Source organism: Gorilla gorilla, chromosome 2 (genome assembly GCF_029281585.2).
Source record: "Gorilla gorilla gorilla isolate KB3781 chromosome 2, NHGRI_mGorGor1-v2.1_pri, whole genome shotgun sequence".
Classification (NCBI taxonomy): Eukaryota; Metazoa; Chordata; class Mammalia; order Primates; family Hominidae; genus Gorilla; species Gorilla gorilla.
In genome coordinates, this window is record NC_086017.1 from 157,405,161 (window position 1) to 157,427,800 (window position 22,640).

At 42.6% G+C, this 22,640-nt stretch overlaps 2 protein-coding genes across 29 annotated transcripts in view; one reads left to right on the plus strand and one right to left on the minus strand.

Annotated features, from left to right (window-relative positions):
• The window catches only part of PLSCR4 (phospholipid scramblase 4), an 86,311-nt gene extending 77,668 nt beyond the window's left edge, over positions 1–8,643 (minus strand). For 14 of the 27 annotated variants that reach the window (XR_010132967.1, XR_010132960.1, XR_010132962.1 and 11 more), the window contains exons 1-2: positions 8,387–8,643; positions 7,980–8,064 (exon numbers count right to left, since the gene is read on the minus strand). The gene's annotated coding sequence lies outside the window, so the exon portion shown is untranslated. The remainder of the gene's footprint in view (positions 1–7,979; positions 8,065–8,386) is intronic. The other 13 variants (XR_010132951.1, XR_010132971.1, XR_010132956.1 and 10 more) reach the window with 1 other exon arrangement.
• An 18-nt stretch (positions 8,644–8,661) lies between these two features.
• On the plus strand, positions 8,662–22,271 carry LOC134758102 (ERV-BabFcenv provirus ancestral Env polyprotein-like). Of its 2 annotated transcripts, none has more exons than XM_063704283.1 (2): positions 8,662–8,748; positions 19,859–22,271. In XM_063704283.1, the coding sequence occupies exon 2, from the start codon at positions 20,223–20,225 to the stop codon at positions 21,894–21,896; it is 1,674 nt and encodes a 557-aa protein (XP_063560353.1). In that variant the 5' UTR covers positions 8,662–8,748; positions 19,859–20,222; the 3' UTR covers positions 21,897–22,271. The 2 variants fall into 2 exon arrangements, with proteins under 2 accessions (XP_063560353.1, XP_063560354.1); XM_063704284.1 differs by lacking the exon at positions 8,662–8,748 and adding an exon at positions 9,542–9,576.
• The last annotated feature ends 369 nt before the right edge of the window (positions 22,272–22,640 follow it).

Sequence of the window (22,640 nt, forward strand, 5' to 3'; positions counted from 1 at the left end):
AGTTAGTAGGTAGGAAAGGTTAATAAAAGACATGGAATCATGGGTTTATCTGGTCAAAGGTTGCTAGAGCTTCACCCTCTGGAATTCTAGCCAACTTCATGTATAAAAACCAGAGACCCAGAACCTGTGCTTTTCGAGACGAATGGGAGAACCTTAGCAAAAGTAACTTAGAATGGCTACAGTGGGAAAATTCCTTACGAAAGGCAAACAGGTTTATGTCTTTACAGTTGTAAAGGCTACAGGGCCCAAGAGGACCCCAGAATAAAGAACCCTATGCCCCAAGATGTCTGCCTTTATGGTAAACACTCATGCAACTGGAAAATACATTGTCGACTTTTATATTAGCCATCTAATGGATCCACTACCTTTTGTCTGAACTATTTATCCACTAGAGGAAGCCCCCAAAGGCTTTAATCCCAAAACAGTAACCCATCAATCTCTCAGGGAGGAAAAACAAATTCTGTGGTGGGGGTTTCAAATCAAACCTGGAAAGTTCCTAATTGACACTTGGACCATCTTCAGAAAAAAAATTTGTAAGAATTAGTTCTGTTATCTGTATTTCATCCTGCTTCTTCCACGGGAATCTCTCAATTGACTGAAACCCCTCTTCTCAAACTCCTGCTAACTATATGCTCTACCAACTGTATACATCTCTTTTTTTTTTTATTATACTTTAAGTTTTAGGGTACATGTGCACAACATGCAGGTTTGTTACATATATACATCTCTTTCTTATCATCATGATCCTGACTATGCTCCAAAACTCTTGAAAAACAAAAAAATAGAAAGCAAAACAAAAACTGTTTTGTCATTTATTCTTGAAAACAAAGAAATGAACAAAAAGGATGAACCAATCTCTAACTTTAAGACAAGATTATAATATTCATGCAGAGTTCAGGCACATAAAATGCTGTATAGACTAAGCATCCCTAATCCAAAAGTCCAAAATCTGAAATGCTCAAAAATCCAAAACTTTCAGCACCAACATGATGTCACAAGTGAAAGATGATGAGGACACTGTTAAAACTGCAAAGTGCCTATAGATGACATGGTGAAAATATGTGATGGGTTTACTGAAGGACTCTAAGAGCATTCATTCATCACAGAATAAGAAATTGTGTCAGTTTGTAAAATCAACAGAGACTTCTAAGACAAAAACCATTGTTAATGAGACAGAGGACTCCAGAGGAAACATTCTGAAAAGTCATCCATCAGAATGCTTCCTCATTTGTAGAGAAAACACTTGCTGGTCACTTGGCTACTTCTGATATTTCTTCTCACTTAAAATAATAAAATTCAGTGAACGATAACCTTGTAATCAAAATACAGCATTGTAGGTAAAGAATGAAAGCCTGCCATTGCTTATTGGTGGCTTTCTGACACAGGCATTCTGGAGATACTACTGTGCTGCTTAGTTACCCTGAACGCATTCTCTTTTCACTGTACTAATGATACATCCTATTTTTTACTGTTAAGCACTTATTTGTGAGTAATGTAAGAAAATGATTACTTATCAGTAGCATAATGAATTTAGAGTCAGGAATGATGGTGACGTCAAATAACCACAGATTGTCCACATGGGTGATTGAGATACTGATACCTTTGCTTTCTGATGGTTCAATGTACGTAAATGTTTCATACACAACATTATCAAAAATATTGTATAAAATTATCTTCAGGCTATGTGTTTAAAACATAATGGAACATGAATTTCATGTTTACTTGGGTCCCATTCTCAAGATACCTCATTATGTACATGCATGCCTTGTTTTATTGTGCTTTGCTATACTGTGATTCACAGATACTCCATTTTTTAAAACAAATTGAGGGTTTGTGGCATCCTTGTATCAAGGAGTCTATCAGTGCCATTTTGTAGAACAGCAAGTTCTCTGTCTGTCACATTTTGGTAATTCTCACAATATTTCAGACTTTTTCATAACAATCTGTTACGGTGATCTATGATCAGTGATCTTTGATGTTACTATTATAATTGTTTTGGGACCCCATGAACCATGCCTATATAAGATGGTGAACTTAGTAAGTGTTGTTGTGACTGCTCCACAGAGCAACTATTCTCCCATCTCTCCCCTTATTCTAGGACCTCCCTATTCCCTGAGATAAAACAATATTGAAATTAGGCCAATTAATAAGCCTACAAATGCCTCTAAATATTCAAGTGAAAAGAAGGTTCATGCATCTCTCACTTTAAGTCAAAAAGCTGGAAAAGATTAAGCTTAATGAGGAAGGCATGCTGAAAGCAAAGACAGGCCAAAAGCTAGGCCTAGATTCCTCTGATGAATCTAGGCAACGTAAATTGAAAACTTTCTAAAAAGGATTCACCATTTTAGATACCATTAAGAACTTTTGTTATTCATGGGAGGAAGTCAAAATATAAATATTAACAGGAGCTTGGAAGAAGTTGATTCCAACCCTCCTGGATGATTTTGCGTGGTTCAAGACTTCATTGGATGAAGTACCTGCAGATGTGAGAGAATAGCAAGAGAACTAAGAGTTAGAAGTGAAGCATGAAGACGTTACCGAATTGTTGCAGTCTCATGATAAAGCTTAAAAAGATCATTGCTTCTATGGATAAGGAAAGAAAATGGAAGCCATTTCCCAGATAATTTTAATATATCCCCTCCTGGCCCCAACACACACCCCCTCAGTTACAGATCTATGAAATTTTACCCCATTCAGATAAAAACCTATCTGCTGTAGGAATCATAATACATTCAATCAAATGTTCAGTTTACCAATACAAGACATATCTATTTTTTCTCAAATCTCATTTGTAAACCCAAGTAAATTTCCTCTATACCAAATTCAAAATAAATCCAAAATATGCCATATAATATTTTTAAGTGATACATTCTCATTTTCACAGAAGGAATGCAAAATGAAAATAGTAGTGATTGTAAACTACATAAATATCAAGCACAATTGTTAAGTAAACACATTATCGTGAAACATTATGATAAAATAATTTTCCTTTAAAAATATAGTAACAGTTTTGTAAAAATCATTAAATGTTTACATTCAAATGTTAAACATATAATCTGGATAATTATAATGATAGCAATGTTTTTAAAAAATATGGAAACTGGAGGAAACATGCTAAGATATAAACATTTCCTCTTTAAATTTTCTACAATAAATGTAGAATAGATTACATAAACTGAGTTTTTAAAATAATTTTTAAAACCTGACAATGTACTCTCTTGTAGTGAATCTGTAACTAAAAAGACCTGCATGTTCATCAAAGATGAAATATTATGCACACCTTTCCAAGTACGATCCTCTTTACAGACTTTAAGCCAAATTTCTTGGCTCCTATGGTGGACTGTGTTAATTACTTTTATGGGTTTCTTGGCTATAGGGAACTGGATAGTTCAGTGGGCTCAATATGAGTGGATTAAAGTCCAGTGACTGAAGGATTCAGTCATTTCTGTAGACATCTTGTAAACTTAGTAAGTTTCTGTCACATGGGCTGAAATTAGAGAAACGAATTCCAGGCTTGCACAAAAGATAAACCTAGGTCCATGTTGATAAAATACGCTGCAGCAGGAATGCCCCATAGATACACAGTATCTTCATTATAATTACATGTTAACATATATGTATTTAATTGTATCTTTGCATAAAATCAATTCTAGAAGAAACTTAGGGAGTGATTAATGTTCAACAAATTAAAAGGGCAAAACCTAAGATTTTTATTGTGTTGTTTTTATAACCTATATGAATATATTTATTATTTTATTAACATCATGACTCCTTCAAAAGAAAAAGTGTACGGTAGAATATTTCATTCTTTTTAGCAAGTGTGAAGGATCTTGGAGGTTAGCTATTTGGCTTTAATATAAAATAAAAGATAAGATTAAATGAAAGCAAATTGATAGCCACAGTTCATACATAACCTTTATTAAATATATTAATTTAGTTCAAATTGTTTAAAGAGAATATCAGCTGTCTCCTTTTTAGCTTTCAAGAGGGAAATGTTTTTGTTATTTAGAGTAGAAAAATATCAGAACAATATTCTCATGATGTTTATATAAGACATTAAGGAAACATTACCACGCCAACTATGATTACCAAGAACGCCTCATTGTGTCATTTTACAGCTAGTCTTTTAGTATTTAAAATTGTAGTAAAACAAGATGTCATGTTGCATACAGTTAAGTCACTTTGATCAGAAACTTTACATTTATGAAAACAGACTTTTAAAAAACAGATGTTATGTGCAAACAAACACAAATATAATTCAAGGAGTCGGCAGTGCATACATTTACACAATACATTTATACAAAAAAATCCCACCTACTCCAATTCCCATTTCCCATTTGAAAAGGCAACCACAGACATTAGATTTTTTTCTTCCAAGAGATTTTCTAAGCATATATAAACTAATACACATAGTTTTTATAAAATGGCAATCATCTATATACTTTTCTGTGTCTTTTTCTTTTCATTTATTAAAATGTCTTGATGTTAATTACATTTCAGTCCATATAACCTCATTCTTTTTAATGGCTGCAACATAATGTATTTAACTGGCTGCCTAATGACAACAAGTTAAATCGTTTCCAAATTTAGGCTATTACCAAAAATGCTGAAAAAAATATTTTCTTCCTGTGGATCTGTGCATTAAATTATTGGAAGCAGAATTGATGGATCAAAGTTTTGTACATTTTTAAAGATACTATCAAACTGCGCTCTAAAGAATTTGAATCAATTTAGACCCCAGACAAAAAGTTACATTCCTAATACAGTATTTTATCAACATTTTTGTAGTAGTCAATCTGATATGTAAAAAAAAAATTGGTTTTATTTTCCATATATCTCATAATGAGGAGGCTGAGCCACTTTTATTATTTGTTTGAAAGCAATTTGCAACTCTCTTTCTGTGAACTGCCTGTTCGTCATTTGTTCATTTTTGTTAGCTTTTCATTTGTCTTCTTTATATGAAAGGTATTAACATTTTATATTAAAATTATCTTTTCAAAACTTATCGTTTGTCTTCACTGCATTTTTGTCATGCAATTTTATTTTTGAGGCAGGGTCTCTTTCTGTTGCCCATGCTGGAGTGCAATGGCATGATAATGGCTCACTGCAGCCTTGACCTCCCAGGCTCAATCAATTGTCCTGCCTCAGCCTCCTGAGCAGCTGGCACTACAGGTGGGTGCCACCATGCCTGGCTAATTTTTAAATATTTTTAGAGGTGGGGTTTCGCCATGTTTCCCAGGCTGCTCTCAAACTCCTGGGCTAAAACAATCTGCCCACCCCTGCCTCTCAAAGTACTGTGATAACGGGCATGAGTCACCGCCACCCAGCCTTACCATACAATTAAAAACAATTTTTTTCCAACTTTAGATGTTTTTCTTTTTAAGGACTAGCATATCTATCTCTTTCATCCTGAAGAATGAGTACTATAAAAATGAATTTTAGTACAATGCTGGTGAACATATGAGTATGAACATTGCTGTATTTTTTGTTTATAAAAGTTAACTGGTTGTGAAATCCCTCAAGCAAAATTCTTCACTGCTGTGCTTGCAATAAACATCATAAACATCAATATTAAGGAAGGGGATTTTAAAGGAAGCAGCTGAAAGAGGACACTTATAAAAGAAAAAAATGAGACAATATGAAAGGTTTTGTGAAATATATTTCTTCTGTAGTAAATGACAGCTAATATATTCAAGAAGGCAATGTTCTGTATAAATTACTAATCACTATCAATTTTTCCTTATACACACGCATACATTATAGAAATGTGTAAAACAACATTACTACTCATAATAATATAATTCAGCCATGTGTAAAACATCACTACTCATAATATAATTCAGCCTATATTCCAAATTATTTACAAAAATATAATTACTACACTACACACACACAGACACACACACACACACACACACACACACACACACACACAGTGTTTCAACTTGTTTCATTTTGTGTTTTAACTTTAACTTATGTTTTGGACATATTTCCAAGTTAGAACATTTAGAGCTACAATGTTTTAAACTGTATATTATTCCACCTTTGAATATACCATACATTATGTAACCAATTCCCAATCAATGGCTACAGAACAGTATCCATGTTTTCTACATTGTAAACAATCCTACTTTAAACATCTTTGACAGAGATTTTTATTTGTACACTTGGGAGCATGTTTTGCTGGATAAATTCCAGTTAAGTAAATTAACATTTGTAAATTTGAACAGCTTTAACCCTAAAACAGCTTCACCAATTCACATTTCCACTAAAAGTTTGTAAAATTATATTTTCCTCATTGCATTTTCAACAACACCTAAAGTTATCAGACTTCCAAAATTTGTAAAATTAATGCAAAAATTGATGTCTTACTTCATATATGTTTTGAATAATAAGTGTGGCTAACAGTATTCACTCTGCTTATTATTTGCATTTCTTTTGCTTTGAGTTGACTCTTTTTATCCTTAACTGGGTCATTGATTTTGAAGGTCATTAATAAGATTTCTAGGTATATTAGCAAAATTATCTTTTTTTTTTTCTATTAACAATGTCCCCAGTTTGTATCTTTTTTGGGGGATGCAAATGTTAATAAAAATCATGTCCCTAAATGGGTCTAGGTTTTTGTATTATGCTTAGAAATGCTTTTCCCACATGCAATGTGCACAAATATCTATTCAGGCTTTCTTTTTCCCTTTTTAGGCTGCATATGTTTAGATTTAAACTAGTAAGCCATCTAGACTACATTTGTCTATTAACAGTGAGGAAAAGTTCCAGTTTTATTATTAGGTTTCCCAAACAAATTCCTGCTTGTCCAAGCACATTCAATTAAATATTATTTCTTCTTCCCACCCAGTGATTTAAAATGTATGCTTATCAAATGCCAGCTTTCCTTTTATTCTTCCATGTCTCTTCAGTTTCATTTACACATCTGGTAGTAGGTCTACTGCACTGTCTTTTAATCACCACAGTTTTGTAACACCTTTTATTATATGAAGAAGTCTCCACTATATATATGTGTGTATGTATAATATTAAATGTTAAAATCATATATAATATATAAAAGACATAATTATATATTTTGTATTTTATTATTTGTAATATATTATACATAACATTAATATGTTTGTTCTTCCACATGAGCTAAACAGTACAGTTAAAAACAGTAACAAAAATATTCAGTTAGGATTCTACTTACACGTTGTTTTAGAGAAATGATATCTTTACCTAGAAGAATGTTATGTATTTTATTGGATTCTCATACATACCTTTTTATATCTTCTTAAAAATAATTTCTCAATTGTGTGTTATTTCATGCCAAACTGAATTTTATTTTACTGTATTATCTAGTTTATGTATAAACATCAATTGATTTCTATAAATTAAGTATGATGCAATTGGAAACTTTGATAAATTCACTTATGCTTCCCATCAAATTTCAGTGTTTCCTATGGACATTACGGTATACACTCACATCATGCATAAAGTGATAATATGTTCCCCTACCTGTTGTCACTCGCCCATAGAATTCACAACCATGTCACAGAGTGTAATGATTAGCATTCTTGTCTTTTTCAAATTTAATGGAAATGCTGCTAGTATTTCACAGCTATCCATGAGAGCAGATAGACAGATGGAGGTTGTGTTCTATTACTATTACAGGAGAATGCAATTTAAATTAGGCAATCTATTCCCCTTTAAGCAGTATCAAGTTTGGTGCATTATATCTTCACAAGTACTTATTTTGGTGGCTCCATTCTAAATGCAGTATAAAATTAAAAACTAAATTGTAGATCCTAAGAGAAGATAAGGCCACAAAATAAAATCCTAAGTCTTTAAATACGAACGTTTTTAAAAACAAATTAAGCACAGCCCCAAATCGCCCCAGTTTGCCAGAATTGAAAACATGAGAGAGGGATTCTCTCCTGTCACCGCCTCCACTCGCCGAGCAATTAAAAAGTTACTATAAATAGCGTTTTTACCTGCGAGTGGCCTGGCCTGAGTCCGTGAGAGCCGCGTCGTAGAAACGCCAGTCAGAGACCCATGAGAAACCCAATCAAGCAAGACCTGTCACGCAGAGCGAAAGGAAAGGGCCGCCCCCGTGAAGTGCAGCCAGGACCCCCATCCCTGGGCAGGAAACTGCTCGCTCCCAAACCCTCTGCGTCTGCAGTGCTGACGCGCGCCCGACACCACCAAACTTCTGCAACCACCTGAGGATGCGACGCGAGCGCAGTGTCCGGGAACTGTTAGCGCAGGACGCCGCGCAACCTCCGCGCCTGCCCGCAGGCACCGCGGCCTCGGGCCTTCCCTGACGACGCCCTCCGCCCCGCAGCCCGGGCGCCCGCGCCACCCTGTCCTGCTCTGCGCCCGCCTGTCCAGCCCCACTCACCGCCTGCCCCGCAGAATGCTAGGCACCGGCGACGCCAGACGCCGGGTCTAGTTGTACTGGCAGAGGAAAGGGAAAGGAGAGGAGGCAGGGAAGGGAGATGGAGAGGATTTTTCAAGTTATAAACAAAGTAAGCGCGCGGAAGGGAGGGCTAGGCGCGGGGTCTGGGGGCGGGTCCGGCACGCCTGGACCCTCCTTCCCCGCTCGCGGCTGCCCCGTCTCGGACCCCGCCCCGCGCTGGGAGAGCCGCCAGCCCGGGGGAGCGTCTTCCTGGAAGAGGTGGGGCACCCTGAAGTCCGCTGAAACCTAAAAGCCGAGGGGGAGGAAGAAATGAAGAAAACAAGTTGTCACTACTCTAATAAGAGGTGAAAGAAAAGATAAAAGCCAGCCCACGCTCACTTCCAATCAGAGGGGCAGGTTGCAGGGCCTGGGAAAAGGAGCTTTGTTCATAGATTACTGCGCCTAGAGAGAAAATGAAGAAACCCCTCTTTCTCAAGAGGCTTTTTTATTTTTTTATTTTTATTTTTGATACGGAGTCTCACTCTGTCGCCCAGGCTGGAGTGTAGTGGCGCGATCTCGGCTCACTGCAAGCTCTGCCTCCCAGGTTCACGCCATTCTCCTGCCTCAGCCTCCCTAGCAGCTGGGACTACAGGCGCCCGCCACGACGCCCGGCTAATTTTTTGTATTTTTTACTAGAGATGGGGTTTCACCGTGTTAGCCAGGATGGTCTCGATCTCCTGACCTCGTGATCCGCCTGCCTCGGCCTCCAAAAGTGCTGGGATTACAGGCGTGAGCCACTGCACCCGGCCTCAAGAGCCTTTTTGATTTGCATTTGCACCCACCCCCAGGTCCTTGGCTTGGTGATTTAGCCTTGGCAATGCCGTGCTGGCTGGTAACACTTGGGCATGGGGCCCAGAAATTCTGTTTTCTTTTCCACAGAATTGGGGGAGGCCAATTTGATCTTGGAGGGAAGGCGGGAGAGACGCCAATAAAGGGGAAAGGGAGCAGGTTGCCCATGTTTTCTGACATTGGGAGAAAAATGCCATTTGCTTATTACTGTTAGGCACAAATACTTCTTTCAGACCAATGGGATTCAGTTCTGTGGTGGTGCTTGGAGAGAAGCACGATACACTGACAGGAAGTGGGAGAACTGAAGGTCCTCTGACCTTATAAAGAATCAGAACTGGACAGAAGTAAGTTTGATTAAGCTCTGAGGAGTACTTGGCAGAACCCCATTGTGGGAGAAGGTTGGATAGGGGAAGGGATGTGGGAGTGGAGTTCTAGAATTTTATATTTTTCTTTGTATGTGTGTTATTTGTTAATATTCATGTGAGAATAGATTAAAAAATTCATACTGTTCTTCTCAGTAATAATTGCACAGAACATTTCTCAGATGCAGACATAGTGCTTTACTGAAAGCATAAAACAAACTGGTGGTGAAACTAAATTATAATAGCATGTGTTACTGTTGGGAGCAAGCCCCCCAAAATCTGGCCATAAACTGGCCCCAAGACTGGCCATAAACAAAATCTCTGCAGCACTGTAACGTGTTCATAATGGCCCTAACGCCCAAGCTGGAAGGTTGTGGGTTTACGGGAATGAGGGTGAGGAACACCTGGCCCGCTCAGGGCAAAAACCGCTGAAAGGCATTGTTAAGCCACAAACAATTAGCATGAGCTGTCTGTGTCTTAAGGGCGTGTTCCTGCTGCAGTTAATCCGGCCCATCCCTTTGTTTCCCTTAAGGGATACTTTTAGTTAATTTAACATCTATAGAAACAATGCTAATGACTGCTTTGCTGTTAATACGTGGGTAAATCTCTGTTCGGGGGGTGTCAGCTCTGAAGGCTATGACACCCCTGATTTCCCACTTCACACCTCTATATTTCTGTGTGGGTGTCGTTAATTCCTCTAGCCCAGCTGGGTTAGGGTCTCCCCGACTGAGCTGGTCTCGGCATGTTACCTTTGTTTAAAATTTATGAAAGAGGCCAAGTAATTGAGCTTATGAATGTAAACATCCACAGTGGCCACATGAAAGATACCAAAAATTTCAAGAGCAAAACATGTCTTGTGAAACATATTGCTTTGAGGGATTAAAATAAAATCAAGTATGTCATATACCCCAAATCACAACTTTCGAGGGGAAGAAGAAGAACTCAATTTCCTGTTTTTCTGAAATTTCCTGATCTGATGACTTTCCAACCTGGACATTTCGAGGGATGACAAATTAACTACTTTTTATACTAATCCCATTTTAGTTGCTCTGTTGCTCCAAGTGTATTTCTTCGTGTTACTTCCTTTTCAATGGTTGTTCTTACGTTACCACAGTCTACTTAGAGTTAATAATGTACCACTTCACATAAAGTTAAGAAATTTATAATTACTTTACAGTTCCTCAATTGTATGTGCAAATGCTATCAGATTTTACACACCCATTAATTATAGACTTTACACAACAAAATGTTTTAAGTTTTGCTTAACTAGTGCATTGTCTTTTACAGAAATTAAAAGAAGAAAATAGCTTTTCTATATTTCCACATATACACAATTTCCTGTGCTCCTCATTTTTTTTCTTGTAGATCTTAGTTTCACCTATTATCACTTACCTTCAGGCTAGAGACTTTCCTTTAGTAGTCCTTGTTATTTTTGAGACAGAGTCTCACTCTGGTTGCCTAGGCTGGAGTACAGTGGCACAACCTCAGCCCACTGCAGCCTCGAACTCCTGCGCTCAGGTGATTCTTCCACCTCAGCATCCCAAGTAGCTGAGATTACAGGCACATGCCACCATGCCCAGCTAATTTTTTTTTTTTTTTTTTTTCTGGGAGACGAGATTTGGCTTTGTTACATGGACTGGTCTAAAACTCCTGGATTCAAGCAGTCTGCCTGCCTTGACCTACCAAAGTGCTGGGATACAGGTGTGAGCCACTATACCTAGTCCCTTTAGTATTTCTTGTAGTGCAGAACAGCTACAGACAAAATCTTTTTAGATTTTTAAATCTAAAAATGTTTTTATTTTGTATGAATTTTGTAATGATATTTTTACTGGTTATAGAATTCTGGGTGTACAGATTTTTTTTTATTTTATTCCCCAACAATTTTGACCTCCATTTTTATCTGACAGAATGCATATTGTTGGTTTTAAGAATAACTTTTTATCATTGGTTTTTCTGCAGTTAGTCTATGATGTATGCTTCTTTCTGTATTCTACTGTGCTTTTCTGAGTTTCATAGATACATAAGTAGATATTATTCACAAAATTTGAAAAACTTTCAGTCATTATTTCTTTACTGCACCATACCCATTTCTCTCTCTTCTCCTTCTGGAAATTCAGTTCAATTAATTGTATGTTGGACCATATGATACTGACTCACAGCTCACCAAGACTTTATTTACATTTTTTTTATTTTTTTCTCTTTAAGTTAAATAATTTCTATGGATCCCTCTCAAAAATATGCTGACCCTTATTTCAATCTACTGTTAAGTCCATTACAGTATTAACACTTTTCAGTGCTAGTATTTCTGTTTGGTTCATTTGTGCAACTTCCATGTCTTTTGATGAGATTTCGCATCTGTTCATTCACTAAGACCATCATTTTCTTAACTTTTTAACTTATAATAACTGTTTGATAAGGTTTGGATCTGTGTCCCTCCCAAATTTCATGTTGAAATGTAATCCCCAGTGTTAAAGGTGGCCTGTTGGGAGGTATTTGGATTATAAGGGAGAATCTCCTGTGAATGGCTTAGTGCCATTGCCTTAGTAATGAGTGTGTTCTTGCTCTGGTAGTTCCTGTGAGATCTGGTTATTTAAAAGAGTGTGTCCTCTCCCCTCTCTCTCTCACTCCAGCTCTTGCCATTAATACACCTGCTCCCCGTTTGCTTTCTGCCATGATTGTAAGCTTCTTGATGCCTCACTAGAGGCAGATGGTATCACTGTGCTTCCTGTGCAGCCTGCAGAACCATTTAAACCTGTACAGCCTGTAGAGCCAATTAAACCTCTTTTCTTTATAAATTACCCAGTCTCAAGTGCTTCCTGTACAGCCTGCAGAGCCAATTAAACCTCTTTTCTTTATAAATTACCCAGTCTCAAGTATTCCTTTATAGCAATGCAAGAACACCCTAACATACTGTTTTACTACTTTATATCAACATGTGTTTCACCTTGTCATGTATTTCTATGGGCTGGTTTTTTTTTTTTTGGATGATGAGTCATGATTTTCTTTTTCTTACAATGGATATTACTTTTTTATTATGCACACGGCATTGCAAATAATATATCTGAGTTATGTCTTCTTCCTCTAAGGAGAAAGCATTCTCTGGCAGGCATTTGAGGGCTGATCACCTTTAACATCCGGAGCCATTGGTTTATACTTTAAGGCATGACTATTGAATACCTGAAGATTTTACTAGGCTCCTCTATCCTTTGTGTTACTCAGATTCCAAACAGTATTTCACTTGCTGTATACAGCAATTGAAATCTCTGTCCAGTCCTTTCAGCTGCTGCCTTCTGCTTTCTGCTGGCATCATTGGAGCATCCCCAATAGACACACAGTTCCACGGTCAGTCAAGGATTTGAGGACTTTTAATTGGCAGATATTAATATTATTGTCTCTGTGTCTCCCTACTTTCTGGGATTACTCTTCATTTATAAGCACCCTGGTAGCCTGAAATCTCTACACCGATATCACAACTCAGTAATTCTGATGCATCCTACTTGAGTTCTAGCTATGTTACATCTGCGAACTGGGAGTACCCACCGGAAAAGTGTCTATAAGCATGGGTCTCACTCAGTCATTGTAATTCCCTTCTTTACTAGTTGAATTAAGACATTTTTGCATCACCACAAAAAAATACCTGAGGCTGGGTAATTTAAAACAATAGTGATTTAGTTGGCTCGCAGTTCTGCAGCTTATACAGGAAGCACCTAAATCTGGTCTGCTTCTGGGGAGGACTCAGGGAGTTCTTACTCATGGAAGAAGGCAAAGGAGGAGTAGGCATGTCACATGGGAAGAGAGAGAGCAAGAGGGAAAAGGGAAAGGTCACAGACTCTTAAAGTCTTTCAGATCTCACATGAATTAATTGAGCAAAAACTCAGTTATCACTAAGGGGCTGGTCTAAACCATTCATCAGGGATCCATCCTCATCATGTAATCACCTCCCACCAGGCCCCACCTCTAATATTGGGAATCACATTTCAACAGGAGATTTTGAGGGGACAAACATCCAAACCATATCATTCTACTCCTTGCCCCTCAAAACTTATGTCCTTTTCAAATTTTAAAATACAATATTGCCTTCACAATAGTTCCCCAAAGTTATAACTTTTTCCAGTATTACTCAAAAGTCCCAAATTCAGTCACAAGTCCAAAGTTTCATACGGAGTTTTTTTTTTTTTTTTCCACCTATGACAGTGAGATTAAAATCAAGTTATTTACCTACAAGATACTGTGGTGGTACAGGCATTGGGTAAACATTCCCATTCCAAAAGGGAGAAATTGGCCAAACGAAAGGGGCAATAGGCTCCACACAAGTCTGCATCCCAACAGAGCAGTCATTGAATCTCAAAGCTCCAAAATCTCCTTTGACTCCATGTCCCACATCCAGGGCACACTGATGCAAGTAGTGGACTCCCAACACCTTGGGCAGCTCCACCCCTGTGGCATTCCAGGGTGTAGCCCCCATGGCTACTCTCATAGGTTGGAGTTGGTTGCTTGTTTTGGTTCCAGGATGAGGTTGCAAGCTGTCAGTGGCTCTACCTTTCTGGGGTCTGAAGGCTGGCAGCCCCCTCCCCACAGCTCCATTAGGTAGTGCCCTCATGGGGACTCTGTGTTGGGGCTCCAACCCCACATTTCCCCTCTGTGCTGTCCTAGTAGAGATTCTCTGTGAGGACTCTGCCCCTGTAGCAGTCTCCTGCCAGGGCAGCAAAGCTTTCTTATACATCCTCTGAAATCGAGTGGAAAGCTGCCAAGTCTTCTTCAAACTTGCATACTATGGGCCTGCATACTTAACACCACTTGGATGCTGCCAAGACTTATGGCTTATCCCCTCCAAAGCAGTGGCTCAAGCTATGCCAGAGGCTCTTTGAACTCCAGCAGCTGGAGAGGCCAGGATTTGGGGAACAATGTCCAGAGGTTGCACAGGGCAGCAGGGCCATGAGCCTGCTCCACTAAACAATTTTTTCTGCCTGGGCCTCTGAACCGTTGATGGGAGGGTCTACCTTAGAGATTTCTCAAATGCCTGCTAGATCTTTTCCTCATTGTCTTGGATATTAGCACTTGGTTCCCTTTTAGTCATGCTAATCTCTCTAACAAGTTGCTGCTCTGCAACCTGCATATATTTCTCTCTTGAAAATGCGTTTCCCTTTTTAGCCACATGGCCAGGTTCTGAATTTTCTAAATTTTTAAACTTTGCTTCCCTTCTATATTTAAGTTCCAACTTTAAGTCACTTCTTTGCTCCAGTACCTGATGGTAAACTGTTAGAAGCAGCCCGACCACATCTTGAATGCTTTGCTGCTTAGAAATTTCTTCCACCAGGTATCCTAGGTCATTACTCTTGAGTTCAAACTTCCACCGAACCCTAAGTCATGGACACACTGCAGCTAAATTCTTTGCGAGGGCATAACAGGGGCTACCTTCACTCCTGTTCCCAATAAATTCCTCATTTCCATCTGAGACCTCCTCAGTCTGGACTTCACTGTCCATATTTTAATCAGCATTTTGATCACAGCCATTTCACCATTTAAGAAGTTCCAAACTTCCCCTTGAAAGGAGCCGGGCACATTCCTCAGCCCCGGGCTCAAAACAAACAAGCCCAGTACAAACACATCCCATCCTCCCATCCCACCACATATCGCCATATATCTCTCAAACTTCCTGAGCCCAGTACAAACACACCAGGAAAGTCTCCAATAAGAGGACAGCCGTTCAAAGTTTTACTGAAAGAGCGGGAACCAAAAGAATTCCTTTGTTCCCCTGTAACTTTCAGGCTATAAAAAGCAAACACTGGCATTGTTCAGGGCCCTCTTGTATGCTGTGGAATGGAGGGACAAGGTTCGAACTTGTAGTAAAGATCCTTGCCGCTTGGCTTTGACTCTGGACTCTGGTGGTGTTCTTTGGGGAACTAACGGTTTGGGCATAACATCTGGGGGCTCGTCCGGGATTCCCCAAGCCCACCAGACCCCTGGTCAACAGATCTGCTAGGATCGATCTACTGATAGGTGAGCTGGCTCGTCTCCGTTTGTCTGTCTGTGTCTGTTCTGAATCTGAATCTGTGACTCGCGAGGTCTGAAACTGGAGCTGGCACAGTCCTGGCGGACGCGCTATAGGACGGCCAGCGGAGACCGGTGGGAGACGTCCCCTGGCTCTCATCTGATCTATATTGCAATCTGAGCTGCCCCGGTTTGGCGGGCAGCAGCTGTCTCTGATCTGGGCTGCCCCAGCGTGATCGCAATCCAGGCAGCTAACTCTGACCCGGGCTTCCGGTGCACGCTTGCAATCTGAACTGCCCCGGTTTGGCGGGCAGCAGCTATCTCTGATCTGGGCTGCCCCAGCGCGATCGCAATCCAGGCAGCTAACTCTGACCCGGGCTTCCGGTGCGTGCTTGCAATCTGAACTGCCCCGGTTTGGCGGGCAGCAGCTGTCTCTGATCTGGGCTGCCCCAGCGCGATCGCGATCCAGGCAGCTAACTCTGACCCGGGCTTCCGGTGCGTGCTTGCAATCTGAACTGCCCCGGTTTGGCGGGCAGCAGCTGTCTCTGATCTGGGCTGCCCCAGCGCGATCGCGATCCAGGCAGCTAACTCTGACCCGGGCTTCTGGTGCACGCTTGCAATCTGAACTGCCCCGGTTTGGCGGGCAGCAGCTGTCTCTGATCTGGGCTGCCCCAGCGCGATCGCGATCCAGGCAGCTAACTCTGACCAGGGCTGCCAAAGTGTGCCTGCGATTAGATATCATTAATAAGTCAGATCAGATTTCCTTTACAGGGATTCAAACCCACATTCCTTTACAGGAAGAGACTACAAATTATTACAGGATGGGTAATACCCAGAGCACTCCTCTATCTCTCCTTATGAGTAATTTCAAAGAAGTTAGAGCAAGGGGCCATGATCTTGGTATAGAAATCAGGAAAGGAAAGCTAATTACTCTGTGTCACTCTGAATGGCCTGCCTTTGATGTGGGGTGGCCGCCCGAAGGGACCTTCCAACTTGCTGTCATCACTAGGGTAAAGTCCAAGATTTTCCTACCTGAGCGTGCGGGCCACTTAGATCAAATCCCATATATCCTCATATGGCAGGACCTTGTTGAGAACCCGCCTCCTAGGCTGTCCCCTTTCCAATTAGCCTCTGAACCCTGTAAGGCACTGGTTGCTCGACCACTAAAATCCAAGCAACCAACTGCCCCCCCATCCTGTTCTACCTGACAGCGGGGACCCACTGTTCACAGAACCCCCTCCGTACCCCTCCGGGCCCCAGGCCCCAGCCCCCCTGGCTGAGCTGCGGGAGGGAGCAGGCGGACGGGAGGTGGCCGGCACACACGGGCCCGCTGAAAGGGAAAGTAACTTTGAAGGGCCAGCGGGGCAGACGCGAGGGTGCACTTCGCGGACTAGCCCCCCTCAGCCGCCTGACTCCACGGTGGCTTTACCCGTTCAGGAAATAGGACCCCCAGATGACACAGGAATCCCCAGGCTCCAGTACTGGCCATTCTCCACCAGTGATCTGTATAACTGGAAGACTCAGAGTGCTCGGTTTTCAGACAACCCCAAAGATTTACTGGCTTTACTGGATAGTGTCATGTTCACCCACCAGCCCACTTGGGATGATTGTCAGCAGCTCCTCCGAATCTTGTTCACCACGGAAGAGTGAGAGAGAATACAGATAGAAGCTAGAAAGCTGGTCCCGGGGGACGACGGTCAACCGACTGCCAACCCCGACCTCATAAACGCAACCTTTCCTCTGACCAGGCCGGCGTGGGACTACAACACGGCAGAAGGTAGGGGATGGCTACACCTTTATCGCCAGACTCTAATGGCAGGTCTCCGGGCAGCTGCTCGCAAGCCCACTAATTTGGCTAAAGTATATTCTATTCTGCAGGGGAAGACAGAGAGCCCAGCTACCTACTTAGAAAGATTAATGGAAGCTTTTAGACAGTACACCCCCATAGATCCAGAGGCTCCAGGAAGTCAGGCAGCTGTTGTAATGTCTTTCGTAAATCAGGCAGCCCCAGATATTAAGAGAAAACTCCAGAAATTAGAAGACTTGGAGGGAAAGCGGATTCAGGACCTCCTTCAGATAGCCCAGCGGGTTTACAATAACAGAGATACTCCAGAGGAAAAGCAATTTAAGGCCACTGAAAAAATGACCAAGGTCCTGGCAGCAGTGGTACAGAAAGAGCATCTACAGCCAGAGTACACCCAACCTAGGCGGCCCCCCCGGCATGATAATCTGAGCAAAGACCAATGTGCCTACTGTAAGGGGGCTGGCCACTGGGTAAGAGACTGCCCCAAAAAGAAACCACGAGGACAGGGACCCGGACCCCCTAGGTCTACACCCGTACTAGTCACTCAAGACGAAGACTAGGGAAGATGGGGTTTGGACCCCCTCCCCGAACCTAGGGTAACTTTGCAAGTGGAGGGGTCCCCAGTCCAGTTCTTAGTCGATACGGGAGCACAGCACTCGGTCTTAGTTAAAACTAATGGGAAATTATCCTCCAAATCCTCGTGGGTACAAGGGGCCACAGGAGTTAAGAAATACCCATGGACAACACAAAGAACAGTAAACCTCGGAGCCAAGAATGTAACCCACTCTTTCCTGGTCATCGCTGAGAGCCCCTGTCCCCTATTGGGGAGAGACCTGCTAACTAAAATGGGAGCACAGATCCATTTCCTCCCTGAGGGGCCCGTCGTGACCAACTCCCACAATCGACCCGTGTCCGTCCTGACTATAAACCTAGAAGATGAGTAACGCCTGGCTCACCCACTACCAAGGACTACTACTAAATCCTCTCAGGATAATTTTCCTGCCCCCAACGACCTTAAACTCTGCCTCGCTGCTGCCCAACCCGGACCTGGACGCCCCACTCCATGACTGCACCAAGATACTAGCTCAGGTGCATGGAGTTCGAGAAGACCTGCAGGACCACCCACTTCCTGACGCCGACCTCGTCTGGTTCACTGATGGGAGCAGCTTCATGCATCAAGGCCAGAGGTACGCTGGAGCGGCAGTAACTTCAGAGACTGAGGTAATCTGGGTGGAACCCCTGCCCCCGGGGACATCGGCCCAGAAGGCCGAACTGATAGCGCTCACCCAAGCTCTTACCTTAGGGGCGGGGAAAAAGCTGACAGTATATACAGACAGCTGATATGCTTTTGCAACGGCGCATATACATGGGGCCATTTACAGGGAGCGAGAGTTACTGACGGCTGAAGGAAAAGAGATAAAAAACAAGCGAGAGATCCTAGCCCTGCTAACAGCCCTATGGAGGCCAGAAAAATTAGCCATTGTACATTGCCCAGGGCATCGGAAACTAACTACTCCAACTGCTCAAGGCAACTTTCTGGCAGACCAAACTGCAAGGAATGTGGCGAAGGCTCCCAGCCAACTCCTTGCACTCCAGCTCCCTGACCCGGGCCCCGGGGACTTGCCATATTTCCCTGAATATTCAGAACAAGATCTCCAGTGTATTGACAAACTTCCCCTGAAACAAATCCAGAATGGGTGGTGGACTGATACTAATGACCAAACCATCCTACCAGAAAAATTAGGACAACAGGTGTTAGAACACATCCACCGAACCACCCACCTGGGGGCCCAGCGGATGACAGACCTGATCAGACGCTCCAAGCTCAAAATCAGACATATAGCTGAGACGGCCAGCAGTATCGTGACAAGTTGCAAAGTTTGCCAACTTAACAACGCATACCCCCAATCTCAAGCTGCAGCAGGCCCGGTATCTACTGGGAAGTAGATTTTACTGAAATAAAGCCAGGAAAGTATGGGTACCGGTACTTACTTGTCTTTGTAGATACTTTTTCAGGGTGGACTGAAGCATTCCCAACCAAAAGAGAAACTGCTCAGGTCGTAGCAAAGAAAATTCTGGAAGATATCCTTCCCAGGTATGGCTTCCCCATCCAGATAGGGTCAGATAATGGGCCCGCTTTCGTCGCTAAGGTAAGTCAGGACTTGGCTTCCATCCTTGGGGCAAATTGGAAACTACATTGCACTTACAGGCCCCAGAGTTCAGGACAGGTAGAAAGGATGAATCGGACCTTAAAAGAGACCTTAACTAAATTGACTATAGAGACTGGCGCTAATTGGGTAGTCCTTCTCCCCTATGCTCTGTTCTGGGCCCGTAATACCCCTTACAAACTGGGCCTTACCCCTTACGAAATCATGTATGGCAGACCTCCACCCCTGGTTCCTAGCTTAAAAGATGACCTGCTTAAGTCTGAAACAGAAAATGTCTCTGAATTCTTATTTTCCCTACAAGCCTTACAGAAAATTCACCAAGAAATCTGGCCCAAGCTGAAAGAGCTATATGAGACCAGTCCCCCACCGACACCCCATCCGTACCAGCCGGGAGACTGGGTCCTGGTTAAGCGACACCGACAAGAGACCCTAGAGCCCAGGTGGAAAGGACCACTCCAAGTACTCCTGACCACACCCACCGCCCTGAAGGTAGAAGGCATTGCGTCGTGGATCCACTACACCCACGTCAAGCCAGTGGACCCAACCTCCGACCTTCTGGGGCCAATCACGGCGGCAGCTGAAGCACCAGACACGTGGACTGTGGACAGAGCTAAGAACAACCCCTTAAAACTCACCCTGCACCGGCAGCATAGCTCACTGCAAACATGCAGTTAGGTAGTCTAACTCTAACATTAGTCGCCCTAGTGGCCGCTGGGGAAGACATTAAGCCAGCTCCTAATCCCTTTGCCTGGAGATTCTGGCTTTATGAAAACCAAACCCACCCTGGGCAACCTCATAAGCCTGGGAAATTAGTGGCCAGTGCAGATTGCCCCTCCTCAGGGTGCAATAGCCCAATTTTACTAAATTTTACCAATTTCCCAGTAGCCAAACCAGTGGCACCAATAATATGCTTCGAGTATGATCAGACTAAATACAATTGTAAGCACTATTGGTGGCACCAAAGTGCCGGCTGCCCTTATAACTATTGTAACATCCATAAATACCAATGGTGGGGTGGAGAAGAACAGATAGATCCCAGATGGCCCTTCCATTGCAGACGAGATAGAGACCTTTCATATACATGGATAGTTAGAGACCCCTGGAACTCCCGCTGGACCATGCCTCAACACGGGGCTGTATACTACTCCTCCGCCTCCACATGGCCTAGCAGTCACCTCTATCTGTGGCGGGGTCTAGTGCAGGTACGGCCCCTCGTCCATGGAAATATCCAGCGACAAGAAAACTGCCTGACACAAGATTTACGTCCTTTTTCCTGGTTAAAATTATTGCAAGAAGGATTAGAACTTGCCAACCTTACAGGAATTCACAGCCTGTCTGGCTGCTTTCTGTGTGCCACTCTAGGGCGTCCAACGCTAACCGCTGTCCCCCTGCCATGGGGATCCTCCACCTCTGCCCAAGCTAACAACCACCGAAACCTCTCATATGCCCCTATCCCTAACGTGCCACTATACCTAAACCCCAGTCAAGAAAAGTTTCCCTACTGTTTCTCAGGAACTAATTCCAGCCTCTGCAACATCACTGCAACGCCCCCTAATATCACCTTAAGGGCTCCGTCAGGCATATTCTTCTGGTGTAATGGAACATTATCTAAAAACCTATCAAGCCCCTCTGTTACCAACCTACTGTGTCTTCCTGTCACATTAGTTCCCCGGTTAACTCTACTTACTGCCGGCGAGTTCCTAGGGTATACCGGTAACTGGACTAGTGCTGTTATTCACCCAGACCCTAGACCGAGACCTGCACGAGCCATATTTCTCCCCCTCATTGCAGGAATCTCCCTCACCGCATCCTTCATGGCGGCCCGACTGGCTGAGGGAGCCCTAGGTCACACCCTCATAGAAAGTAACAAGCTGTACCAACAATTTGCCGTTGCTATGGAGGAGTCAGCTGAGTCCCTTGCCTCCCTCCAGCGACAGCTCACGTCCCTAGCACAGGTAACCTTGCAGAACCGGAGGGCCTTAGACCTACTCACTGCTGAAAAAGGGGGAACGTGTATGTTTCTAAAGGAAGACTGTTGTTTCTACATAAATGAATCAGGGCTCGTGGAAGACCGGGTCCAACAGTTACGCAAGTTAAGCACAGAAGTAAGAACACGGCAGTTTGCTTCAGCTGCAGACCAATGGTGGAACTCATCTATGTTTTCTCTGTTAGCCCCCTTCCTTGGTCCCCTGCTGAGTCTACTATTTCTGCTTACCGTAGGACCTTGTGTTGTTAACAGAATTTTGCAGTTCATTAAAGAAAGGTTTAACACTGTACAACTCATGGTCCTCAGAGCCCAATACCAACCTGTAAACGCTGAAACAGAATCAGACTTATAAGACCCAAGATTGGCTCTAAAAAATACCTGAAAAGAAAGGGGGGGAATGAAAGGAGCTGGGCACATTCCTCAGCCCCGGGCTCAAAACAAACAAGCCCAGTACAAACACATCCCATCCTCCCATCTCACCACATATCGCCATATATCTCTCAAACTTCCTGAGCCCAGTACAAACACCACCAGGAAAGTCTCCGATAAGAGGACAGCCGTTCAAAGTTTTACTGAAAGAGCGGGAACCAAAAGAATTCCTTTGTTCCCCTGTAACTTTCAGGCTATAAAAAGCAAACACTGGCATTGTTCAGGGCCCTCTTGTATGCTGTGGAATGGAGGGACCAGGTTCGAACTTGTAGTAAAGATCCTTGCCGCTTGGCTTTGACTCTGGACTCTGGTGGTCTTCTTTGGGGAACTAACGGTCTGGGCATAACACCCTCATCTTTCTGTCTTGTTCTGAACCCTCTAAACTCTTCCAGCGTCTGCCCATTACCTAGTTCCAAAGCCATTTCCACATTTTCAGGTATCTTTATAGCAACACTGCACTCCTGGGACCAATAGTCTGTATCAACATGATGTTTTTGTGTTGCTCCAAAGACATATCTGAAGCTGGCTGAATTATGAAGAAAAGAGATTTAACTGGCTCATAGTTCTGCAGGCTGTACAGGAAACATGGTGCCTGCATCTTCTTGGCTTCTGGTGAGGCCTCCAGAGCCTTTTCTCATGGCAAAAGGCAAAGCAGGGGCAGACACAT

Coding starts and splice junctions, on each gene's coding strand:
- LOC134758102 (XM_063704283.1), top strand. CDS start 20,223: ATGCAGTTAGGTAGTCTAACTCTAACATTAGTCGCCCTAGTGGCCGCT.